The sequence below is a fragment of the Triturus cristatus genome, chromosome 9 (genome assembly GCF_964204655.1).
Source record: "Triturus cristatus chromosome 9, aTriCri1.1, whole genome shotgun sequence".
Classification (NCBI taxonomy): domain Eukaryota; kingdom Metazoa; phylum Chordata; class Amphibia; order Caudata; family Salamandridae; genus Triturus; species Triturus cristatus.
Genome location: NC_140592.1, coordinates 1,038,006,541 through 1,038,029,533, shown reverse-complemented (window position 1 = coordinate 1,038,029,533; position 22,993 = coordinate 1,038,006,541). Strand labels below are relative to the sequence as shown.

The 22,993-nt window shown below is 44.6% G+C and overlaps 1 protein-coding gene across 3 annotated transcripts in view; it reads right to left on the bottom strand.

Moving 5' to 3' along the window:
- Positions 1 to 430: 430 nt before the first annotated feature.
- Positions 431 to 22,993, bottom strand: part of STYX (serine/threonine/tyrosine interacting protein) — a 323,362-nt gene continuing 300,799 nt past the window's right edge. For all 3 annotated transcript variants that reach the window (XM_085626838.1, XM_085626839.1, XM_085626840.1), the window contains one exon: positions 431 to 1,399. In XM_085626838.1, the coding sequence (XP_085482964.1) occupies positions 1,326 to 1,399 (74 nt within the window). In that variant the 3' untranslated portion in view covers positions 431 to 1,325. The remainder of the gene's footprint in view (positions 1,400 to 22,993) is intronic.

Genomic DNA, 22,993 nt, shown 5'->3' with positions numbered 1-22,993 from the left:
TTTATATTATTCAAAATGTCAATAAAAATGTTTATAATTTTTTTTCTTTTTTTAACTTTTTTTATTTTCGTGAAAGCAGAGATTGAGAAAACTGATCACTGCTGCATCATAGCGCTTTTTCCCCTGACTTTTGGTTGTGCTCCCCAGAAGCCGCACTGCTGTACAACATGGCTAAAAAGTTGACAAAGCCAATAACTATCCCATGGTTGAGACCTATTTGCTTTGTCAATGCTTGCTGATGGTTAAGGCTTTGAAATAGGTTCCACTGAGGGAAGGTAGGCACGTGATGAATCTCTTTATGAGCCATCCATTTGTTTTTTACATATACTGATGTACCACAAAATTACAAGATGTATTTTGTTGATCATAATGTTACTTTGACATGTCATACATTTCTTCTATAACAGAAAATTACTAAGAACCGTTACTCTTTGTTATATTTCATCTGGATGTGGTGATCTGTTTATTTTGGGACAAAAATATTTGTATTACATTTACAAAGATAATGAAAGATTGAGGAACCTTAGGTTTACAATAAAATATGTTGCACGTCAACAAAGAAAACCCGGGCACAGCAAAGCTGCAATAACAGTCCTGTCGGCTCCTATGACACTGCTAATTACCGGAATGAGATTATCCTCCTGAAACCCAGACACTTCCTGAAATTACCAGCCCTTGCTTAGGCATCTTGCCGAGTCGTTTTCGTAGGCTGGGATGTGCACCCATATGCGACCCAGAGAACGAGGAGCTAAAAAATACATTTCAGCGGGGTAGAAAGTTATTTAAAAGTATGCAGAATTCCCACAGAAGTAATAGACTGTGTACCAATGAAGCATAAAATATTCCCCAATTGTGGGGTACATCATCACATTCTGTATGTGCGTTAAAAGATCCATAACATGTGAAGCTATAAAAGTTTATGTACAAAACACAAAGTACATTTTAGAAAAAACATTTCTTTACTAAAGATTTGAAGTATAAATTATACAAATAACTTTTTATAAACAATTTCTCATTCCCCAACTTGTTTGCATTTTACGTCATGTAATAACTTCATATAAAGTTCAAGTATGAAAGTGCATTATTGCAGTAATACCTGTTAACAGGCCCAAAAGTCTTGCTTTTTTAATAAAATGGTCAAGTGTAAAAATAATAAAACAATCAATTAGGGACATGTACTCTTTCTAGTAGTTCATTGCTTCGATGCATTTCCGAAGAAGTTGAGGCAACGTGTTACAAAACAAGCTGTGTTTTACCCTTCCACAATATGAATATGTTTCCTATGTATTTCAATTCATGTACACTGTACAGCCACAAGCTTATAGTCATCCATCTTGGGCAGCGGTCACTTGCATACTTCCAAATTCATCTTCCTCCTCGTACGTCCGCTTCAGACCTCCTAGAAGAGAAGTACTTTTGAGTATGGTAAACCCGACAAGGTACAAGCCATATATATATATATATCACCATACCTGCCCCTTTTTGACAATGGGACCTGAGCTAAAACATGCACACGAATCAAAGATTCAAAATTGTAGTTTTGTGAGTCTAGCAAAAAAAAAAAAAAAAAAAAAAAAAAGAAAATCGACATAATCCCTACTATGGCTCTTGCTCGCGGAAGCCTCCAGTACATTCTAAGAAAATATATTTCAGACGTAGAGCTTTTGGAGTTCCAAATACTTTCAGGTCAAATAAACCCTTTGAGATTAAGTCAAGTATTAAATCCAGGATGTTACTTTTAGTTTAGTGCTTTCCAAAAAAGGTGAATTCTTCATTTTGGGAACTCCCCATGCAATTAAATCTTTTTTTTCTTTTTACTGAGGGAGCCCCCTGCCCTATTTATCTTAACCTAACTGTAATCTAGCTCTTTTCATTAACCCTTCACTCACTCCATACCATAACCTCTATCCCTACATCCCTTACTGTTTACCTGTCTTTTGTCTGATTTTTAGGTTGGGCTTACCAGACACGCAGGCGGTCTGGTTGCAAAAGGCATATTGTGGGTTTACTAATAACTTACAGGGGCTTACAGACCCATGCCCACTCGTTGGCTTTATTGTCACCCATTTACTTGCAATGTTTTTTCTTGTCCCAGCTTGTCCATCTTGTGTTTGTATCTCCTCTGGAGCATAGCCTCTTTATTATCTCTTTGACTAGCTGGCTTCTTATCCTTCAGCTGCTCTCTTTTAGGAACTTTTTTCTTTTAGCCTAAGCACGCCATGATAGTGCATGTGTTTTCCAGCTCTCTTCCTTGTGTGCTCTCCCCATGCACCGGGTTGCTTTCTCACTCACATGCTTGTGCACATGTTGCTGTCCCTGGTGTTCTGCTTTTCCCCTCCCTGCCCTTCGTGTTGCTTTCTCACTCGTTTGTTTGTGCACATGTTGCTCTCCCAGGTGTTCTGCTTTTCCCCTCCCCGCCCATTCATCACTGCTTCACCAATAGATTTTCAGAACAAATGCCGACTATGTAAATAATTTTGGTTAAGATTCAGTGGGTCCAATTCAAAAGTTGTAAATTTAAAACTAAACATGCACCTCTCTATGCACAGATGTAACTCACTAATATTCCTAGTAGTGTGCCTAAAAGGATGCGGAAGGTGCAGGTTGCCAGGAGTTCTACTGGAAATGTCATGAGACATCTGCCATTTCCTTCATGCGGAGTGGTATGTAAGGTTAAGCTATACACTGGAGAAGTTCCTTCTCCCAGAGTTTTATATAGGGCGGACTTGACCCGAAGATATCAGGTGTCAGTGCGCTTTACATGCATTACAGGCGGATGCATTCATTTTTTTTTATCAGGCACAGGGAGATTAAGTGATTTGCCCAGAATCACAGGATGTTGAGCATTGTTGCCGAGACTCGAACCCGGTTTCCCAGATTCGAGGTCGACTGACCTAGCCGTCAGACCACATCCTCTCCCCTTCGGTAACGTCTTATCTGGTAAAGACTTTATCTAGCCGCAGATTCCTTTCCATAGTAATATCCCCAGGCGTCAGACTGGATCCAACAATTTTCGAGCAGTACCCCTGCTTTTGTTGCTCCACATTGGCGTTCACGCCGGAAGTGACATACGTGGTACCTATATAGGCGCCACCTCAGCGTGTTGACATTTTATTTTCGCGACGTTCCATGCCAGGAGCGCAAAGCCACGATAAAGAATGCCACTGGTGTAAGTGGCTATGGCCAATTGCAAGGGGAAGCCCTCATCAGTTAATCAGATCGCAGAGCAGGAAAGATGGGAGGGTCGGTAAGGAAACTGCAGTTAGACAGAGTCTCTACCAGATATGGCTTCCTTGAAGCTAAGTAACTTGTTCATCTGATAGAGACTTCTAGCTGCAGATTCCTTACCTTAGAATAGATACTCAAGTAATGCCTCCTGAAGCCGGGCCTACAAACCCAACTTAGGCCAGAAAGTCCTGTAGGACAGAATGGGCAAAATGTCCTTCCCGACGGACCAGACAGTCCAGGCAGTAGCGCTTTGTGAACGAGCGCAGTAAAGCCCATTTTTCAGCCCGACAGATGTCCAGGACTGAAACTCTGCTATCTAACACATGGTCACAGCTTTGCTCTGGGAGAATGAGTGTGCAAGCCCTTCGGTCGTTTCTTTTTGGACAGTGTATAGCAGATTTTTATGCAGAGCACAATCCATAGGGAGATGGTTTGTTTCTGTATAGCCTTCCCTTTCTTGGCCTCAATGTACCCTACAAAGAGTTGGTCATCCACCGGGAATTCTTTTGTGCAGACCAGGTAGAACGACAAAGTTCTTTTAGATCCAGATGGTGGATCTCCTCTTCCTTAGAAGGATGAGACCGGGGGGGAAAAAAGGTAGCCTGAGTGATCTTCCGGCCTACATGGAAAGGGGTGACAACCTTCCTGAGGAAGGGAGCACGTGTACAGAGTTTTTGAAGATATAAAGAAATTTAAGGTGGGTGCACCGATTGAGCATGCAATGTGCAGACCCTCCTTGCTGATGAAATGGCCACCAGAAAGGGGGTTTTGATGGTTAATTGCCCAAAGAGGGTAGTTGTGTATTGGTTCAAAAGGTGCGCATATCAGGTTAGTCAGGACCAGGTTTAAGTCCCACTGGGGCACGATGAATGGCTTGGGGAAAACATGTTGCAAATATTTGAGAAATCTCGTCCCAATGGATGATTTAAATAAGCAAGGTTGGTCCGGCAAAACAAAAATGCAGAAATGGCGGAAACATAGCCCTTACTGTGCCCAGAGCAGAGCCCTGCTGGGCCAAAGAAAGAAATAATAGGACCTGAAAAAGAGGAGTAGATAGGGGATCAATGCTTTTTGATACACACCATGCCACAAATTAGTCCTATCGGCAGGCATATACTGATTTGGTGGAGGGACGCCTGGCTGCCAGAATAAGATCACAGACTGACAGGTGTTGAGCCACCAGGGAGATGCCCTGGTGTTCAAGGCATGTCTAGAGATGCAGCGCCTCTTGACAAAGGGGCCACGATCCCGCCCTGATTGTTGCAGTACCGCATGGTGGTGGTATCGTCTGTGGACACCTCCACTAGTCTTCCCTTGATGGAGAAGACTAATGCAAAGCGAATCACCTGAAGCGCCAACACGCAGTGGCGGCTGGTGATCCCTGAAAGTGGTGAAGGCGTAATACTTGCCACTGGTTCCCCTCATAACTGTCAAAAATTGCCTTGGGTGCCTTAACACACAAAAGCACCCATACATTAACACTCACTGCTTCTTGCACACAAACGCACATGTACACACACTTTCATAATCACTGACCCTCAATCACAACCAGTGGTATACAGGGGCTCTGATCTGAACTCCTAGGGTACAGTTGTTCTGCTTTAATAGCGCAGCAAAAGCAGCTGCGCTGGGGCCTCTATGCCATGGTGCCACTGCACCAGCTGCACCATTGATAGAGGCACCTGACTCACTCCCACTCCCTTTCAATCACCCCCTCACACACTCATTGTAACTCCCACTACTTTACTCACTACCTCGCTTTCCCTTACTCACGCTCCGTCATTGATTCTCATTCTCATTGACACTCTCAAACACTACACTTAATCTCATTCTCTCTCAATCAAACACACTTTTACTCGCACAAGCACCTAGAAACAAGACTGAATTATTTTTTTTTATTAACCTTTCTTCTTTTTCTGGCTGCTCAGAGGGGTTCAATGGCACAGCAGATGAGAAATTAAATCTGGTGCTGGAAACTGGAACCGGCAAGCCATGATTCTTAACCAGGAGTCAGACCAAGCAGCAGGGCCAGGTCTCAGAGGCTTGAACACTTCTAAATAAATATTACAAGTGTAATAGAATAATTTACTGTGGCTCCGTGGTCTCATAGGTGGGTCCAGGCTATACTCTGGAGCCCCTGAAAAGGAATCACACCTGGTGTTTCCAAGGGTGCACTACTACTGTCATCTACCCTATTTCTAGGTTCGATTATGGGGGAGCTTGCACTGCTTTTGCCCATATTGTGCGTGTGTTAGGTATTGGTAGAAACATTTTCACTAAAGGGGAAAAAAAAAGAAAAGTTCTCTGGCACACCCAACCATACACACATTGCATCAGAAAGATCTGTATCTACACCAAGCTCCCTTTACTTTCAAATTAACAATCATAAACCACTTCTAAACCTATGAGAAAGCAACCCTCATCTAATCATATACCATGAAACACTACTCACAAGAGACACAACCAAATAGTGCAATATGCAATGCTGTTCAAAAGATCGCTCAGACTAAACAAGCAGTACTGTGCCATACCAACAGCAGAAAGCGCTACACAAATGCCCATAACACAAAACAGCCAAAAGGACTAACATCGACACGAATGAAGAGAAAATGAATGACTGAAAGACCAAAGTGGGTGTGGCTGCGAGGGCTTGTGCAAATTGGTACGACTCTAGGCACTTCCACGTCCAACTGATCCAGTCGTAGCTGCAGCGCTTAACAACGATGCTCAGCTAGTTGAAACAATGACACTTGGCAGCCAATGAAACTAATGAGTAAAATACTAATATTATTTGCCAAAGATAACAAGTGTCACCCTATTAAATGGTGTAATTTGAGAAAAGTGGAAAGAATTCACTTTGCCGAACAGTGTCCCCAGCTGACAGTGCGGTTACAGGCTGCAGTGTAAGGAATTTGCCTTAATGTTATCACTGCAAGAACCTAGGGAAGTAACACTTGAATACAAAAATTTTACTTAAAACCCCGAGCCCAATTGAACTTTGGTGAAAAAGCTTCACGAGAAAAAGATGTGAAAATGCATCGATATTGCTCCCCAACCAGCTATATTAATCCACACGCCCATGCAACAAGTCTAAACCCTCATCTTTAGGGCTTATAGGAACATCACCGCTCCATGTGAAAATGTTCTCCAGCACTGATGCGAGTACAAGAGACGTGCACCCGTATTCCTAGCTGGCTGCTACCAGCAGCTCTGACTCATGTGCCTAAAGGTTCGGAGGGCAAAAGATAAGATGAAACAGTATGCTGACAGAGGGTGATCTGCACACTCACCAGATCTCAACAAAGGTGACTGGGGTGATGGTGCAGAAATAAGCGACAAAAACTGACCTGTGCTATAATGTGGAAATGACAAGTGAAAGCCCGGAGAGAGTAAATTGTAACTGCGGAAGCCAATGGCCAGGAGTTGGTGTGAAAGTTTCATACTTCAAAACCCATCACCAAACATCCCCCCTGCCCCCCAAAACCAGACTGTATCAAAGCTCGCAAGGCAACACCAAAGCACATCACTCAAGGTGATAATCCAGCTCAAATGTGATTGATGAGGACTCTCAAGAAAAGCACAAGACCCAGAAAGAAACTATGCCCTAGCAATCTAATCTTTCTTTTTAGCAAGAGAGAAGATAAAAGAACAAAAGAAAGTAACAACAGGTAGGTCAGCTCTCCAGATGCTGTAACAGTCGCTGCCGGCATGACGGGGGAGTGGGTGGAAATGGGGTCATCCCGAGGGGGGGGGGGGGGGGAGGGGGAGGGGGGGGGGGGAAATCGGAGGAGGCGTTTGTTTAATTAAAAAAAATACATAAAATATAAGTTAACTTATTGTCCCGCGCCCCTGCCACCTCAGCTTCTGGATGGGTCCGACTCCCGATTCCCGCCGTCCTGCCTTTTCAAATTCCTGTATCGTCATCAGCCAGGAAATGCAGCCTCCTCCCTCCCCTCCGCCGATCACAACGCTGCAATGGCAGCGTTGCGATTGGTGAGGCGCAGTGGAGCCTCACCTCACCCACCCGGGCCATTTTCTCTATGTTTGCTGCTGCATGCAGCAGAATACATAGAGAAAAAGGGAGAGTGGATTGTCGTGCTCGAGGGCGGGGGTGGCTTGCCCAAACAGTCAGTACGCACAACAGTGGGGAAGCCACTCCCCCCCGCCCTCGAGCACGACTGCCCACCCCCAACCAGGCACTTCTGCTTTCTTGCCGTGCGAGATGGCAGAAACATAAAAAGGTAGTTATTACCATTTATGTTTCTGCCTTTTTGCATTGCGAGAAAGCAGTAAGGCCAAGTTTATGTGCAGTCTGGACTCCGCCAGAGACCAGAGTCCTCTGATCTCCACCTCTCCCAGATGGCCGCCCCAGCCCAGGTGTGATGCATTTGTAACTACAGTCAGCTCTGGTTGGGGAAAGGAGAAGGTCTGTCACTCACCTAATTGCAGTTTGTTAGCCAACACTGTAGGACTTTCGCAGATCCCTCAAAGATCTGGACCATGTCGGAGAGATTCTCCAGATGCTGCGCCAATTAGAACTTCAAGTCCCCTTGCAGTGCCTACATTTGTCAACAGGCATGTATTACCAGCAAGATGCAGGAAGCTATAAGGCCCAGAAGCCTCAGAGTCTGTCTGAATGAAATCCAGGATAGAGGCTGAAATATCGCTATCAGAGCCTGAATATCCGTAACTCGCCGCTCGGGAGGATAAACATAAAACTGCACCATGTCCAGAACAACTTTGATGAAGGCAGCATCTGAGCGGGAGTCAGATGTGACTTCAGCACATTGGTAGTAAACCCCAGCGAGTGCTGGAGGTTCGCCGTGGGAGACAACTGCCTGGAGCAAGCCCGCCTTCAACAGCCATTTGTCGAGGTAGAGGAAGACTGGAACCCCAGACCCAAGCAGGTGTGCTGCAACCACTGCCATCACCTTGGCGAACACCCTAGGGGAGCTGATAAAGCCGAAGGGTAGCACAGCAAACTGCTTGTGGCACACCATGAACCGCAAGTAATGTGTGTAGGTGGGCAGGATGGGGATGTGAAAATATGCGAGCGGCGAATTCAATGCTATCATCCAGTCTCCCGGGTTCAGCAGAACTTGAGGGAGCACGAGCATTTTGAATTTCTCCCGTTTGATGAAGCGATTTAGAAGGTGCGGATCTGGTATAAGATGAAGGCTATGTCCTTCTAGGACACCAGAAAGTAGTGGGAATAGCAAACACAACCTACTTCGGATGCCTGCACACTTCTCTATAGCTCCCTTGGCCAAGACAGTCAACATTTCCTGGTGGAGTAAGGAAAGATGGTTCTACATCAACTGGTCATAAGTGGGTGTATGGAGTTGCCACTTTGTATAATCTGTAGTGCCCAATGGCTGGATGTTATTGATCTCTAGAGGGGGCGGATGATGGTGAATCCTGCTCCCCACTGGATGCCCATGATGGTAGGAGGGTAAACTAAAGGGGCTTGGAGGCTGCAGCTGTCGGGGGAGTTGTGGTCTGGCCAGATCTCTGGCTACCTGTCCTACGAGGTCTGTGGGAACGCATCCTCTGCCACAAAAAGTTATGGAAGCTTGCTGGCAGTGGTGGCCGGGGGAGGGGGGGTGGAAGGAATGAATGAATGAATGAAAAGAGTTTTTATAAACCGCGATGGCTACCCTGAGGAGAGGTACTGATGCAGTTGGAAACCCCTTCCGTGACCACAAAAGGTGGACTGCAGGTGGCGAGGGGCCATAGAGGAGTCCACGGACCTCGCTGTAGCCCTGGAGTCCTTAAAGCACTCGTACTGGGTCCACTTTCTCTCCAAAGAGACTGGAGCCATCAAAGGGCAAGTCCAAAAGCGATGCTTGGGCATCCCTGGTAAAGCCACTAGCCTTCAGCCCGGCATGCCGCTGAAGAGCAACCGACGAAGAAATTGCTCTGCCCAGCGAGTCGGTTGTGTCCAGACCACAACAAAGGGCAAGCTTTGCTGCATCTCTCCCATAACCAATAGCCTGAGTATGGCTCAGGCCTCTTCCAAAACCACTGGCAGCACTTGCACAACCAAGTCCGAGATCGTGTGAGACAAACGGCCCCAGAGACACATGATGTTCACAGACTTCAGTGCTAGGCTGGAGGAAGAGAACATTCTCTTGACAAAGGTAGCTAGTCTCTTGGATTCCCTATCCTGTGAATTAGAAGAAAACATGGCAGTGTTAATTCTTGTAGTGGATGCCTTGACTACCAAGATCTCCGGAGTGGGGTGCAGTTTGAGAAAACTGGGGTCCCCCTGGAGTGGGATGGTAGCTATAGGAAATCGTTCTGTGCACAGAAGCCCCTGTGCAGGGTTTGGACCAGGCCCTGAGGAGGACGTTGGTGTGGACTTTATAAAAGGGCAGTCCCCAGTTGAAGCACCTCCATTAAGACGTTAGTCTTCACTGACACAGAGAGCAGCTGAAGGTCCAAGACCTCAGCCACCCTACGCACAACCACAGCAAAAGAGGCTCCCTCCTCCATAGGCACAGTAGGTGAGGAGATCAAGCCAGTGTCAGGTGAGGTGTGGCATCTGCCAGATCCTCATACCAGGTGCCCTCAATATCATCCAAAGGGTGGCATTATTCACCAGGGTCACCATACCCCTCCCATGCATCCCGGATACCAGGACTGTCAATGACAAAAGGCTCTGAGTCTGACACAGAAGGCATGGATTCAGACGGTGCCAGTACCGTTTGTCGCTGGTCCTGCTCCATGTCAGAGTCGAGGATGATGGGGAAGGTGTCGATGGCACAGTTGGCATGGAAGCAGGCGCTGGAGAAACTCTCGGTCTTGGTGGTGGCACCACTCCGAATCTAGCAACGGATACATGGGTCCCGACTGGTGCTGGGGGGAATACCTGCCGGCGGGAATCCAGTAGGGGCCCGGCCTGAACGTTTGGGCCCAAAAGCACTCCAGAGGGATAGGGCTGGCCAAAGATTAGGTGCATGGCCTCACAGAAATCACTGAGTGGTCGGGGGTTGCTCCGGGAAAAAAATCAGGAAGTGCAGAGCTGACCCTGGTTGAAGCTTCACGGAGGTGCAGGGCCTGGAGTACCAACACTCAACGCGTCTGCACGTGTGGGCAGATGCAGAGAAGTTGAAGACCTCTTTGACTGCTTGGATTTCTTTGTTCTGTACGACTTACCCGATGATGACCAACTGGGTTGACAACCATTGGCTGGGCCTGCGTGAGCAATCCCAGGACCTTCCACGCAACCGGCATCTTGATCATCGCGGAGTCGTCCAATATCAGGCGGCAAGGAGCTGTACAGAGTGCTCTCTCAGCGCCTTTGGGTGCATAGCACTGCAATACTAGCAGACCTTCGAGTCATGGTCTTTCATGAGGCACTGTTAAATTAATAATCGCCCACAACGGTGGAATAGTTGGGAGGTTTATTCGAGTACAACTCCAGCATGAACAGCACCAACGTTACACAGGGCATCAGCACTTCCAAAATGAATCCGTCACCCTCACATTCTAAATGACGACCCCGCATTCTAAATTTGACATCAGCACTTCTTAAACGCTCCAGATTACAACACATCCTCCCTCCAAAAGATAACAAAGGAATATATTCTGTACTAAAACAATAAGGAAGAAACGAAAAGGAAATAAGAACAAAACCCCACAGAGGAGATAATACAAAAACCTCTCTTACAACAACATTGTGAAGCACCGTAAAAATAATTTGAGTCACAAGAAAAATCACAACCTTAAGAAAACAATTTCTAAAGCAGGTACATTGTTATTCCCTGCACTACTTGAAGTACTACATTAAAATAAGATATAATCCTTGAACCTAACAGGCAGATTCTTACTTCTTGGATTTCTACAATTGATACTAAACTTTGAAGACTGTGAGTTGGAACCAAAAGATGATGAAGTACGTAATGACTTCCCTGTACATTTCACAAGTCTGGACATACTCCACGTAGCACCAGAGTCAACTCTCACCACATTCTTCCTTATTGCAACTATGGTGAAAGGACCCAAGAAGGTAGACCTGCCTTTGAAAGTGTGATTAGGATTCTTGACCATAACCTTGTCGCCTAGATGCCATTTCTTTCGCTTCACACACATCTTGGAATCGAACGTGGATTTATACTTCTGCTGATAGTCAGAAATTCTGGCACGCCTGGTCTCAACAGGAATACTACCATCCATACAAACAGGCAACAAAGCTGGGTTTAATTTTTACGATGGCCTTCCTTCCCTTCAGAGCCTCAAAAGGTGATATATGGGTGACAGCATTTGGAGTGGTGCGATGCGCCCACCAGGTGTCCCTCAGAACACCGTTGAAAGAAACCTTACACTCAAGGGCACGCTGAGCACAACTTTTTACATTCATTCTCTCGCTCCATTGCTTTGTGGTGAATACAGAGCTGTTTTTTGATGGACAATATTGTGGTCTTAAAGGAACTCACACATCTCATGGGAAACAAACTGCACCCCATTATCAGTTACCAAAAATTTGGGCACACCCTCCATGGCAAAAATATCTTTGAGAAAATCAATTACCATTTTAGTACCCACAGAAGAAACACACTTAGTGACTACCCATTTTGAGGTATAATCTACCAACAGAATGACAAAACGTTCACAAGAAGGTAAAAGTTCAAAGGGACCAGCAATGTCCAACCCCAGTTTTGTCCACACAGCATCAGGAATTTCTACCGGAGACAAAGGAGCAACGTTCGTCACTCGAGATTTATCATTGGCAGCACAGGACACACAGCCCTTAACAACATCCTCAGTCATGTGATCCATACTGGGCCACCAATATCTCTCTCTCACTCTTGCCTTGGTAAGACTTCTGCCCAAGTGTCCCTCATGGGCAATATTAATTATTCTATTCCTGAATTCAAGATGAGGTATGATCCGGTCACCTCTCATAACATTTCCACCATAAAAAGATAACTCCTCTCTTACAGACCAATACGACTTCATTTCATGGTCTAAGGTCTTATATTCAGGCCAACCTTGGCTCGTCCACGTTTTAAGAGAAGAAAGGGTTTTGTCCCTCTTTACACCCTCTAACCATTCTTCACCAGACAGAGTTGACTCAGACATCCAACAAACACTCTCTATGTCAATCTCATTCTGTACACCACCAACAGGTAACCGCGAGAGACAGTCAGCAGATCTGTTACAATTCCCAGGTATGTACTGAACACGGAAATTAAACTCCTGAAGACCCTCGCTCCAGCACTTAAGCTTAAAATTTGAAGTGCTGTATGGCCCAAAATACACCTAACGCTTCTCTCTCCACACATGAGTAATTCACTTCAGCATCCCTAAGAGCCCTTGAGGCAAAAGCAACCGTCTTCTCTTCTCCGTCTACAATTTGTGAGAGAACTGCCCTCAAGCCGTTAAGACTGCCGTCAGTGGTTAAAACAGTCTTACGGTTGGCATCAAAATGTCCCAAGGTTGGTAGCTTACCAACTTCTGTTTTGATCGCAACAAAAGCTTCCTCACATTCATCCGACCACACAAAATGTGTACCCTTTTTGAGCAAAGCCCTGATGGGTTCAGTCACGCTGGCAAATCCCTTCACAAATTTAGAATAAAACTCAGCTAATCCTAAAAATGACCTGACCTGATCTTTATCCTTAGGAGAAGGAGCCTTTACAATGCTCTCCGCAAGTTACAGCTTGGGTTGAATCCCTTCTCCCGAGATTACATGACCTAAGTAAGTGACTGATCTTACTCCTAATCGACATTTCTGTTTCTTCAAAGTGAGTCCCCTGTCCTTTAACCTTTGTGAGACACATGTCAGGGTAGAATTGTGTTCATCTTCATTTTTCCCATATACTAAAATATCATCTTGGAAGAACATGATAATTAACACTCCCTTTAGAACTAGTTTCATCACCCTCTGAAAACATGCCGCTGCAGACGCCAATCCAAAGTGCATTCTAAGAAAGCGGTAAGCTCCCAGAGGTGTTAACAAAAGATGTCAAATGTCTAGAGTCTTTGTGAAGAAGGACTTGATGGTATGCAGAAGACAAATCCAGCACACTAAAAACCTGTGCCCCTTTGAATAAGCTAAGAGACTCCGATATGTTAGGCAGAGGTTGACGATCCACCCATATCCACTCATTGAGTCCTCTCAAGTCCACACACATCCTGACGCTGGTACCACCATCCTTAGGAGCTAAAACAATGGGGGCCCAGCACTCTGACCCTTCAATTTCTTCAATAATTCCTAGGTTTAAAAGTCTTTTGAGCTCTAACTCTAGCGGTGCCATCATCATATTAGGCACTCTTCTGACCTTGTATACACAAGGTACAGCTCTCTCTTTCAGAACAATCCTATGTTCAAAACCTTTAAGACATCCTAAAGTGTCCGTAAAGACTTCTGGGAACTTGTCAAAGTAATCAGAAACTTGTCCCATCTCTGCAGGATCCACCAACATGACTTGGTCCTTGGGGTCACGTGCACTAGCGTTAAGCATAATGCCTAGATCGCTTTGATGCCTCCATCCTAGGAGGTTATCCCCTCTCTCAGCTATATAAACTTTGCCTAATGTCTGTCTCCCCTTAAAATGGATATTGGCTACTACATATCCTAGAACATTTATCTTTGTACCACCATAACTGACTGGATTTATATCTGGAGGCAACAACATTATACTGTCTAACCCCACAATCTCGTTCCATTGCTTATTGCCTACCATAGTGAAAGGTGAGCCAGAATCAGCCAAAACTACAAAGCCATACCCATCAACCGAGATATCCCACTCAGGCATAACAACCTTCCCATTGTCAACTTCATTATCACTATCCCCAACATTGAGAATGATTGTTCGCACAGTTTCTGTTCCTTTCTCCGGATTCCGAGGCTTGGCAGAAGATCTACAAACTCTGGCATAGTGTCCTTTTATACCGCACTTGTTGCAAATAGAGTCTTTGGCAAAACAATGGGGATAGTTGGAGAAATGTGAGAGACTACCACATCTAAAACACTTTGGTTTAGATGTCTCTCCAGAAACTCTGTCATTATTGCTATTGTCATTAGAAGAACGACTTTCATGGTCTCCCTTAGAGTATACCATTTTCGTCGGGCAACGTGGCCGCACATCTTTATCAAAGGACTTTTGTTTTTCAACAGAGGAGACTTTGGCAACATTATCACAACTTTCTTGAGCAGGTTTGTCAACTAAAGCATGGACCTCATTCTTCCCTTCTTTCTTTTCTTCTCGGTCCTTTTTCATCTCCTTCACCTACGTAGAAGTGTTCTCTATGCCTTCTACGATAGCAATTGCTTCAGACAGAGACGGGTTTTTCGACAAAAGCTTCTCTTGGACTCGAGTGCTGTTGGTGCATCTCACAAGTTGATCTCTAACCAGAGACTCTAAGAGTTCACCAAACTCGCAAGTTCGAGCAAAGGTCTTGAGAGAAGCCACATAACTTTTAACTCGTTCCATGGGACCTTGTGTTCTAGTAAAAAACGTGTGCCTCTCAAGCACGACATTAATTCGAGGACCAAAGTATCTCTCCAACATGGTCATGGACATCTCAAACACATCAGCAGGTTCGCCATCCCCACCACCCATAGGTATAAGATCCATGCTATCATACACATTTCTTCCTTCAACACCCAAATTATGTAACAGAATTGCTTGCTTCCTAATTGCTGAAAACTTTTCTCCTCCTATCGCTACTATGTAGGAGTCAAACAAATTCTTCCATCTTTTCCAGGGAAGAACAGGATCACCCTCTTCAGATAAAAAAGGTGGTGGTTGTGACATGCTAGATGTGGCAGCCATAACTGACAAGATTAGGGCTCGAGTCAATAATCCAAGTGCTGAGATGTAATGGTAAAATCACCGTAACGTAACTAACGTTAACGGAAGAAAACAAGGCACAACTTGCTATTGTGATTTAGTTTCAACAAGAATAAAGTTATAGGCATAAAGTCAGTGCGAGATTTCCTTCTTGTGGCCAACGTTTGAGAAGTGAAGAAAACGAGTTACACTGATTAACTTGTGAATCCCCGCTGTGAAAAGCGGAAAAGTTAATAAAAATAGTCTCACCGTAACGTTTTGCAATCTCCGGTACCAGAACAGTGCAATCTGTAACCTGAACAAATATGGCCGCACGCAACGTGGGTTCTGCGTAAATACGTGCGTTCCATTGACGATAGGAAGCACTGGAGGATCACGGTAATGACAAACGAGGCATGCGCATTGACTCAGAAGACAGCAGCGCGCGAGACGGTGCTCGAGCCGTTAACGGGGAGTTGATAGTTCCTTGAATTCCACAAAATTCATTAAGTTTAAAATAATTCACAAGCTCACAGCAGGCAGTTCGAGGAGATCAGTCCACAATAAAGTCTGAATTTTGACACGAAGATTGTTGGCTACGATGAGGCGATAGTCCGATAGTCTCGAAGGGGAGTTGGTGCGGTCCAGTACCTGTCCCCAATCAGGTCACAACAGCTCGTCGCCAGTGTTAAATTAATAATCGCCCACAACGGTGGAATAGTTGGGAGGTTTATTCGAGTACAACTCCAGCATGAACAGCACCAACGTTACACAGGGCATCAGCACTTCCAAAATTAATCCGTCACCCTCACATTCTAAATGACGACCCCGCATTCTAAATTTGACATCAGCACTTCTTAAACGCTCCAGATTATAACAGGCACCATAGACAGAACAAGTGGGGGTATGTCACAGACATCTGTCTGTGACAGGTGCCACATGGTTTGAAACTAGTCAGTTGCTTGGGAGACATCAATGTCACACCAGAGAAAGGATTTATTCTGAAAGTAGTCGAAAAAACATTGAAAAAAAGCTGTACTATCTGGGGCAGAAAGGAAACAACGGATGTCAGCGCGTTGAGATGGTGTCTATAAAGGTATCACATATGTCACTTCAGGCGTAGACGACACAGAGCCGAACAACGCCATTTATTGGTGCGCAAGGGTACTGCCTTGAAAATGTCTGGATAAGCCTGACGTCTGGGAATAATGCTAAGGTAAGGATCTGCGGCTCTATCAGATGCATATTTTTCATTACTTTTTTCCTCCATGAGAAAAACATTATAAACCAGGAGAAACCCATTAGCTGCCAGCTCCACAAAGTATGGGGTTGTTCCGTTCCCTTTCCCAACCTGAATGTGGAGTTACTCCAGTCCTTTGCAGCCATAAAAGTATAAGCATTTTCTGAATTCTGAACGAAGAGAATTTTCAGGCTGTTGTGTCTATATACCTCCGTTTCATTGAAAAGTATGCTCTCAACTGCTGTATGTACATCGCTCCAAATTTTTCAATGGCCTTTCACGTTGGAGCAGGGCACACTGATCACGTACTGGTCAATAAATGCTAGGTGCATCAAGGCACCAGCATGGTGCTTTGTTACGAGTGTGATGTGAACTGTGGGGAGTGTTGAAGGATGAGACGAGTCAGTCATTTGTCATTCTATTAACTAAAGTATTAAAACCGAAATGCAAAGCTAGTACAATTGCTCTCGGAGGTTGAATTACTGGATTGTGCATTTTCCAAGGAAACCATGAATATTCATTTGCATACATAATACCTTGATGATACACTGCCTGCTGGCAAAGTAGGACACGAGAAAGACAGTCATGTACTTATGTGGGCGTTTTGAAAGAAACAATCAACAATCAACAATCAATAATGTAATCTAACTCAGTGATTTTTTTTAGTTAAATGTGTGAAATATAGTCCAAGGTTAGGGAAACTCGGTTTATTCTAAAGTAGTGCCCACTTCTTGGAGGACCAATACTGATATTTTCCACTGCTAATTTTCTGGTTTATATATTTTTGAAAGACAAAAAAACAAACAGTTTCAGAATATATATATATATAAATATATAAACACATACATACACACACAAATACATACACATACAAACACACATCTTTGAAACAAAGTAAACCATCAGCAGAAAAGTAATGGTACTTCTGTCTCTCTGGAAACAATTCTGAAATTTGTCTTTCATTTGCCTACTCCTAAGCGATGTTCCATTTACTTACTGTATAGTTATGGCCTTGGTGTCTACATGTCGAGTCAGACTGGTACGAGAAGAATGCTATGACAAGTTTGCTGCAGCTGCACCCGTCGAGCAGTGATCCCATCTTTATGCATAGATCTTGCGACAGCCACAACCATTCTGAAACTCACTGGACTCTAACCCAGGATTGTTGACCATGCATCCTCCCAGCCCCAAAGAAATTACATCAATCCAACTATTGGGATGGACCACACAAGGCGTTATGCAGACACAAAGGTAAAGACCACACAGCATTGCAGGAGCTGATGATGCATGCAAGAGTGCAACGCTATTGTCACTGTCAAACCCAACATTAGTTTGGTAACTAATTTGATTGGTGTTCATGTTCAAGTTTTTAAGCTTTGTCATGCTGAACGTGGATCCTTGCATGAAGGCTTGCACTGTGTTTTCAGTTATTAAAGTATACAAAAAAAGAGATGAATGGAATGCTTGCATTAAATCACAGCTACTGGTAATTACTCTGGGTCCAGTCTATCATTACTGTGCACATCATGCCACCTCAGTTTGGACCCAGCAGAATGCAAATCAGTCTTGACCCTGCTCGAATGGGGACAGTCCAGAGCAAACTGCCAGATCAGGTCCTTACTGAACTTCTCCTGGATTGCTTGTGTTATGGTTCAGACAGGACTGTTTTCATTGGAGCAGAGTGAAGACCGATTTAGATAAAGCAGAGTCCAAACTGATGTGGCATGGTGGACAAAGAACAGTGGATTGGGACGCGGCCCGGCGCGATTGACTGTAACTGAGAATTATTCAAGCATCACCTTTTTCTGTTGCCCTAAGTTTGTGTTTGCCCAGACGTGGGTCGCATGCTCACTGTGCCACTGGAACTAAGCTGCCACTGGAACTAAGCTACAACTGGCTGATGAGCTCTAATAAGAACGAAACAGGTCCTGGGTTACTTGTATTCCGGTTCAGGGAGGACTTGGCTATGCAATTCAGGCTGGATTGTTCCCCCTGGAGTAGGGAAAAGATAGATTTGCATACGGGTGAGTCTAAACTGAAGTGGCATGGTGGGCAGAAAAATGATGGATTGGGATGCAGCCCGAGCAATTGCCAGTGGCTGAGATTTACTCAAGCAGTCCACCCATCACCTTGTAATTGTTGCCTTAAGTATGAAGGGTATGACGAGACGTGGGTTCACACGCTTCCTGTGACACTGGAATCACGATATACTTGGCTGATGAGCCCTAACAAGGGTGAAACCAGTCCTGGGTTGCTTGTGTTCTGATTGAGACAGGGTCTGGTCTGGCAGTATGGGCTGGACTGTTCCCACTGGTGCAGGTTCAAGAATGAATTATATTTGGTGGGGTCAAAACTGAGGTGGCATGGTGAGCAAAAAACAATGGAGTGGGATGCGGCCCGAACGACTGCCAGTGACTAAGATTAACACAAGCATTCCATCCATTACCTTGTTTTTGTTGCCCGAAGTGTTCAGTTGTTTTCACTGATACTGCTCAATATGCAGTTTCCACTCCAGTATATTTAGATTGTCGTTAAGCTTAAACAACTCAGTATAATGGTGAACAATGCATTTCTTGATATACTGACGAGCAGAGTATCTTGTGGATGAGCAAAACTGAGAAGATGACTCACCTGCGACAACATACATTACTAAGAGAAAAAACAGGTAAGCACGACATACATGTCTTATTTCTTTATTAGGGTCTCCCAGAGTATGCAGTAAGGAAGCATGACTAAATATAATATCTTAATTAAAACCAGGTACACCATGGATCACAGGAATGTGGTGGAGCCACTGGCCTCAATGGTTGAGACCAATATTTAAAATTGAGTAAACATCAGTATACAATACCTACATGAGCAATATGGCATACTGCAAGAACTCAAGACATCACAAAATTATTGGCCAATAAAACAAAGATAGACGAGTGTTTATGCAGTGGATGGAGGTGATGGACAAGTGGAATACTTGACAAAAGGAGCTCCACACGCACATGAGAATTCACTGCTGCTACACAAGTTCAATTCACGAGATAATACAACACGTTACAACTTGAAACTAAGTACATTTGTAAATAATCCGTTGCGCCTCCATGTCCTGCTCTAAGTGGAATCCTATTTGCTCACATGCGTTCAGAACAGTAGTTCCCCCATTTAGAGAGATTTGGGTTAAACCATGTCACTTTGCACTCTCCTGGCCTCTTCAGACCTTTTTCTCTGGCTCTTACCCCAGCTACATCTTGCAGGTATTATTGGCCAAAGGCCTCGCTTGAACTCAGGCTTCCTTCAAAATTAGATTTGGATTACCTTTTCACCCCATTAGGTCTGAAACCTTAATCGCAGAACTCTGGACGCTGCCTCAAATCTTTCATGCCATATAAGCTGCAAAATAGGTATTTTCTATTCGATGAGTTTAGTAACTGCTGGAACTCGTCGGCCACAAAGTCGCTACATACAAAACCAGATTCAGGAGAAGTTCCTCTGTTATTCTAAATTTCAGTTTCTGTAAATCAATTTGAAGCTGCCTGCTGTCAGGTCCCCCAAGACTTCAAAATCTATTGAGGTGCCCAGAAGTAGGCCTTTGTCCTCTGCACCTCCCAGACCACCTTCTGGTAAACAATTTATTTCCCCTCGCATTTTGTCCCTTACCACAGAATTGTCTACAGGGTCTTGCAAAACCCTGCTAAGTTCACCTACGCTCCACTTCTCAACAGACTTGATGCCAATACCCCACTTTTCTTCCTGTTGGCTGACTTTATAGTGCTCCAAGGCTGTTCGAATTCTTTGAACTTTGTTTCATCTTGTGGTACAATTAGCTCATAGGTCCTTTTAAGCTGCTGTTTTCACATAGAATCAGCAGCAAACTCGGTCTTGGATTCTAACTCCTGATAGGGACAAATACAAGAACTGGATGCTTTGCTTTCTAGTGCCAGGCAAATTTTCTTCAGGGCCTCCCATAACTCGACAAAGGGACTAGCCCTAATGACTACTGAAATTGAGGCCAATTGAATGGAGCCCAGGAGAGAGGACTGGAAGATAGACATAACTCAGATTAGTTTGGGTGAAAGCAGACAATTCTAATTGTTAGACCATAGTGGGTAAGAGTCTGGAGAGAAGCAAAGGCAGTTTAAAAAAAATCATTAACCTGTAAAGTGTACAGTTATTTTTAGACATTCAACCTGGTGATGATGGAATGAGGTGGTAATGTGCATTGTAAGGTTTGAAAGTGTTCCTCTAGGGGGTTGTAAGGACATGGGAAGGAGGTGAAAAGGAGAGCTGGGAAAGCACTAGTAGCTGACTGTTGTAGAAATCCAGTTTATTAGGTACTGGGGAATTTATTTCTGCTTTGGCTGCATGGAAAAGGATGAAAGTGTGAATCTTATGTACTGTAAAAATTGATACGGAGTTCCTGTAGCACGGTTACAAATTAAAGATTCTACTTGTATACTGTGTTATGATATGTGTATTTGTACAGCACACTATCACCTGTGATGGTATTCAGGCGATGAGGTGTGTGTGTGCCTAGCACCTGGCTATGGATGGTTGGTACTTGAAATGTCAGGCCTTCAGCTTCTTGCAAAATCCAAAAAGAGATGAGGAGGCTCTAATATGGAGTGGGAGGTTCTCCCATACTTTAGGAGTGATGTAACAGAATGCCTGTCCTCTTGATCTGGTTCTGAAATATGCACTCAGCAGAATTAAGAGTTCTGCATGGCAGAAGTGTCTTGGTGGTTGGTGGAAGGAGATGTAACTGCTCAGGTTGGTGAGCCCTGAGTTGTGTAGTGCCTTGAAATGTGTGTGGGAGGAGTTTGAAATGTGTGTGATTGAGTATTAGGAGTCAGTGGAGTTACCCTGAGGTGTGGTGTGATATGAGTTCTGTTTGGGAAGTGAAGGATGAGGAGTTCTGGATGGTTTGCAGTCTTCAAGTGAGTTGCTTCATGATCTCGGAGTACAGCATGTCCTTGTAGCCCCACTTGCTAGTGACTAGGACGTTCGTGATGATTTTTCTAATGTTGCTTGGGAGCCATTTGAAGATCTTCCTCCCCATCTTCAGGGTGTGGAAGCAGGACGCAGTGATGGTGTTGACTTGTGCGGTTATGTCCAGTTTTGTGTTAGTGATGATTCAGAGGTTCCTGGCGTGGAGGTAGGTTGGAATTCAGCCAGCCATCAGTTGGAGGCCCACGGTGAGGTGTCCTGTCAAAAGATCACTACTTCGGTCTTTTCGGTGTTGAGCTTGAAACAGTTGGCTTTTGTCCACTTAGCAACTTCGGTCAACTTGTTTCTTGGGGTGAGGGATCTTGTCTTGAGAGGGAGAGTATGAAGTGCGTGCTTTTGGTGTACGAGAGGATGTTGATGTGTGCAGGGAGAACGTTGGCCAAAGGGATCATGAATGTATTGAAGACAGTGAGGCTCAGTAACCCTTATGGCTATTCACAGAGGAGTTTGCAGGCTTCAGAGGAGTAAAAGGTCAGCCTGACTGTCTTTGTTCTATCCATTAGAAGCTGATCAAGAGGACAGCGGGTCCTTGGATGTCAACCTTGTGCAAGCACCTGACGAGGATGGGGTGTGAGACCATGTCAAATGCTGCAGAAAGGGGTCCCGGAGAATGAAGGCTGCTGTGTCTCTTCTGTCAAGTATCATGTGGATGTCTGTGGGAGCGATAAGTGCAGGGGAATCTCCTCCGTAATGGTGGAGGGGAGTCGCCCCACTACCAGCAGATAATAAATAAAACGATAATAAAACATTATTATTGTTTTATCTCTGCGCTGCTTACGTGGGAGGGGCCGTGCCGGGCCATGACCGGTAGGAGTGGTGGGCACTTATAAATGCGCATGTCTGTTTGGCCAACCGACCAAACAGACATGTGCACTTATGTTTCTCCAACCCAGCAGCAGGTAAGTGATTTTATTTCTTTTTTTTTTATATTTCCCAGCCCCCCTTCCTCGTCGCCCCTTCCACGCCACCCGACCAGGTTCAATTGACGGCAGGTACCCCTGGAAAAGTGACATTTCTTGTTACTGTGGTTGGGTTTGAATCCGGACTGTGTGGGTTTGAGGATCTGGCAGTTGCTGTTGTGGTCACTGAGGAGTCTGCGGATTAGTTTCTTTAAGACCTTTGCAGGGCATGGTAGTAAGGAGAGGAGTCTATAGTTGGAAAGCGTGGCAGGGTTAGCGGATGTTTCTTGAGTAGGGGAAAAGACAGTAGAATGTTTCCAGGTATCTGGGAATGTGGCTGAGTTGATGGAGACATTGAGGATGTGTATTAGAGCTTTGTTGATTGGTAGAAGTCCTTTGTTGAAGGTGTGGTAGGGCAAGGGTCACATGGGGCCTTCCAGTGATGATTTTCATGATAGCAGTGGTTTTGACAGTGATGATAGTGAGCTAATGGCAAGGTAAGACTAAAGAGAACACTAAGATATTTGGTCAAAGAGGTAAAAAGCAGGGTGTCTGGAAGGAAATGGTTTGGATAGAGTAAATAGACAAGTAAAATAGAGGAAAGAAAGCAAAGTCATCCCAGTGTTTAATGAGTTTAGTTAACATGAGGACTCGTAGCTATCCAATGATGAATAGTCATAAGTGGGAACGAGGGCTGTGAAGATTTAGTTCTAAGTTGTGTACCACTTTTGGATGTTGGTACATAAGCATGTATAAGGTATTTCTATACCAGAAACCTAGCCAAAAGGCAGTAGGGCACTGTGCACGGACAAATACAAGCATAAAGTTAATGAATGATAGGAGAGATAGCT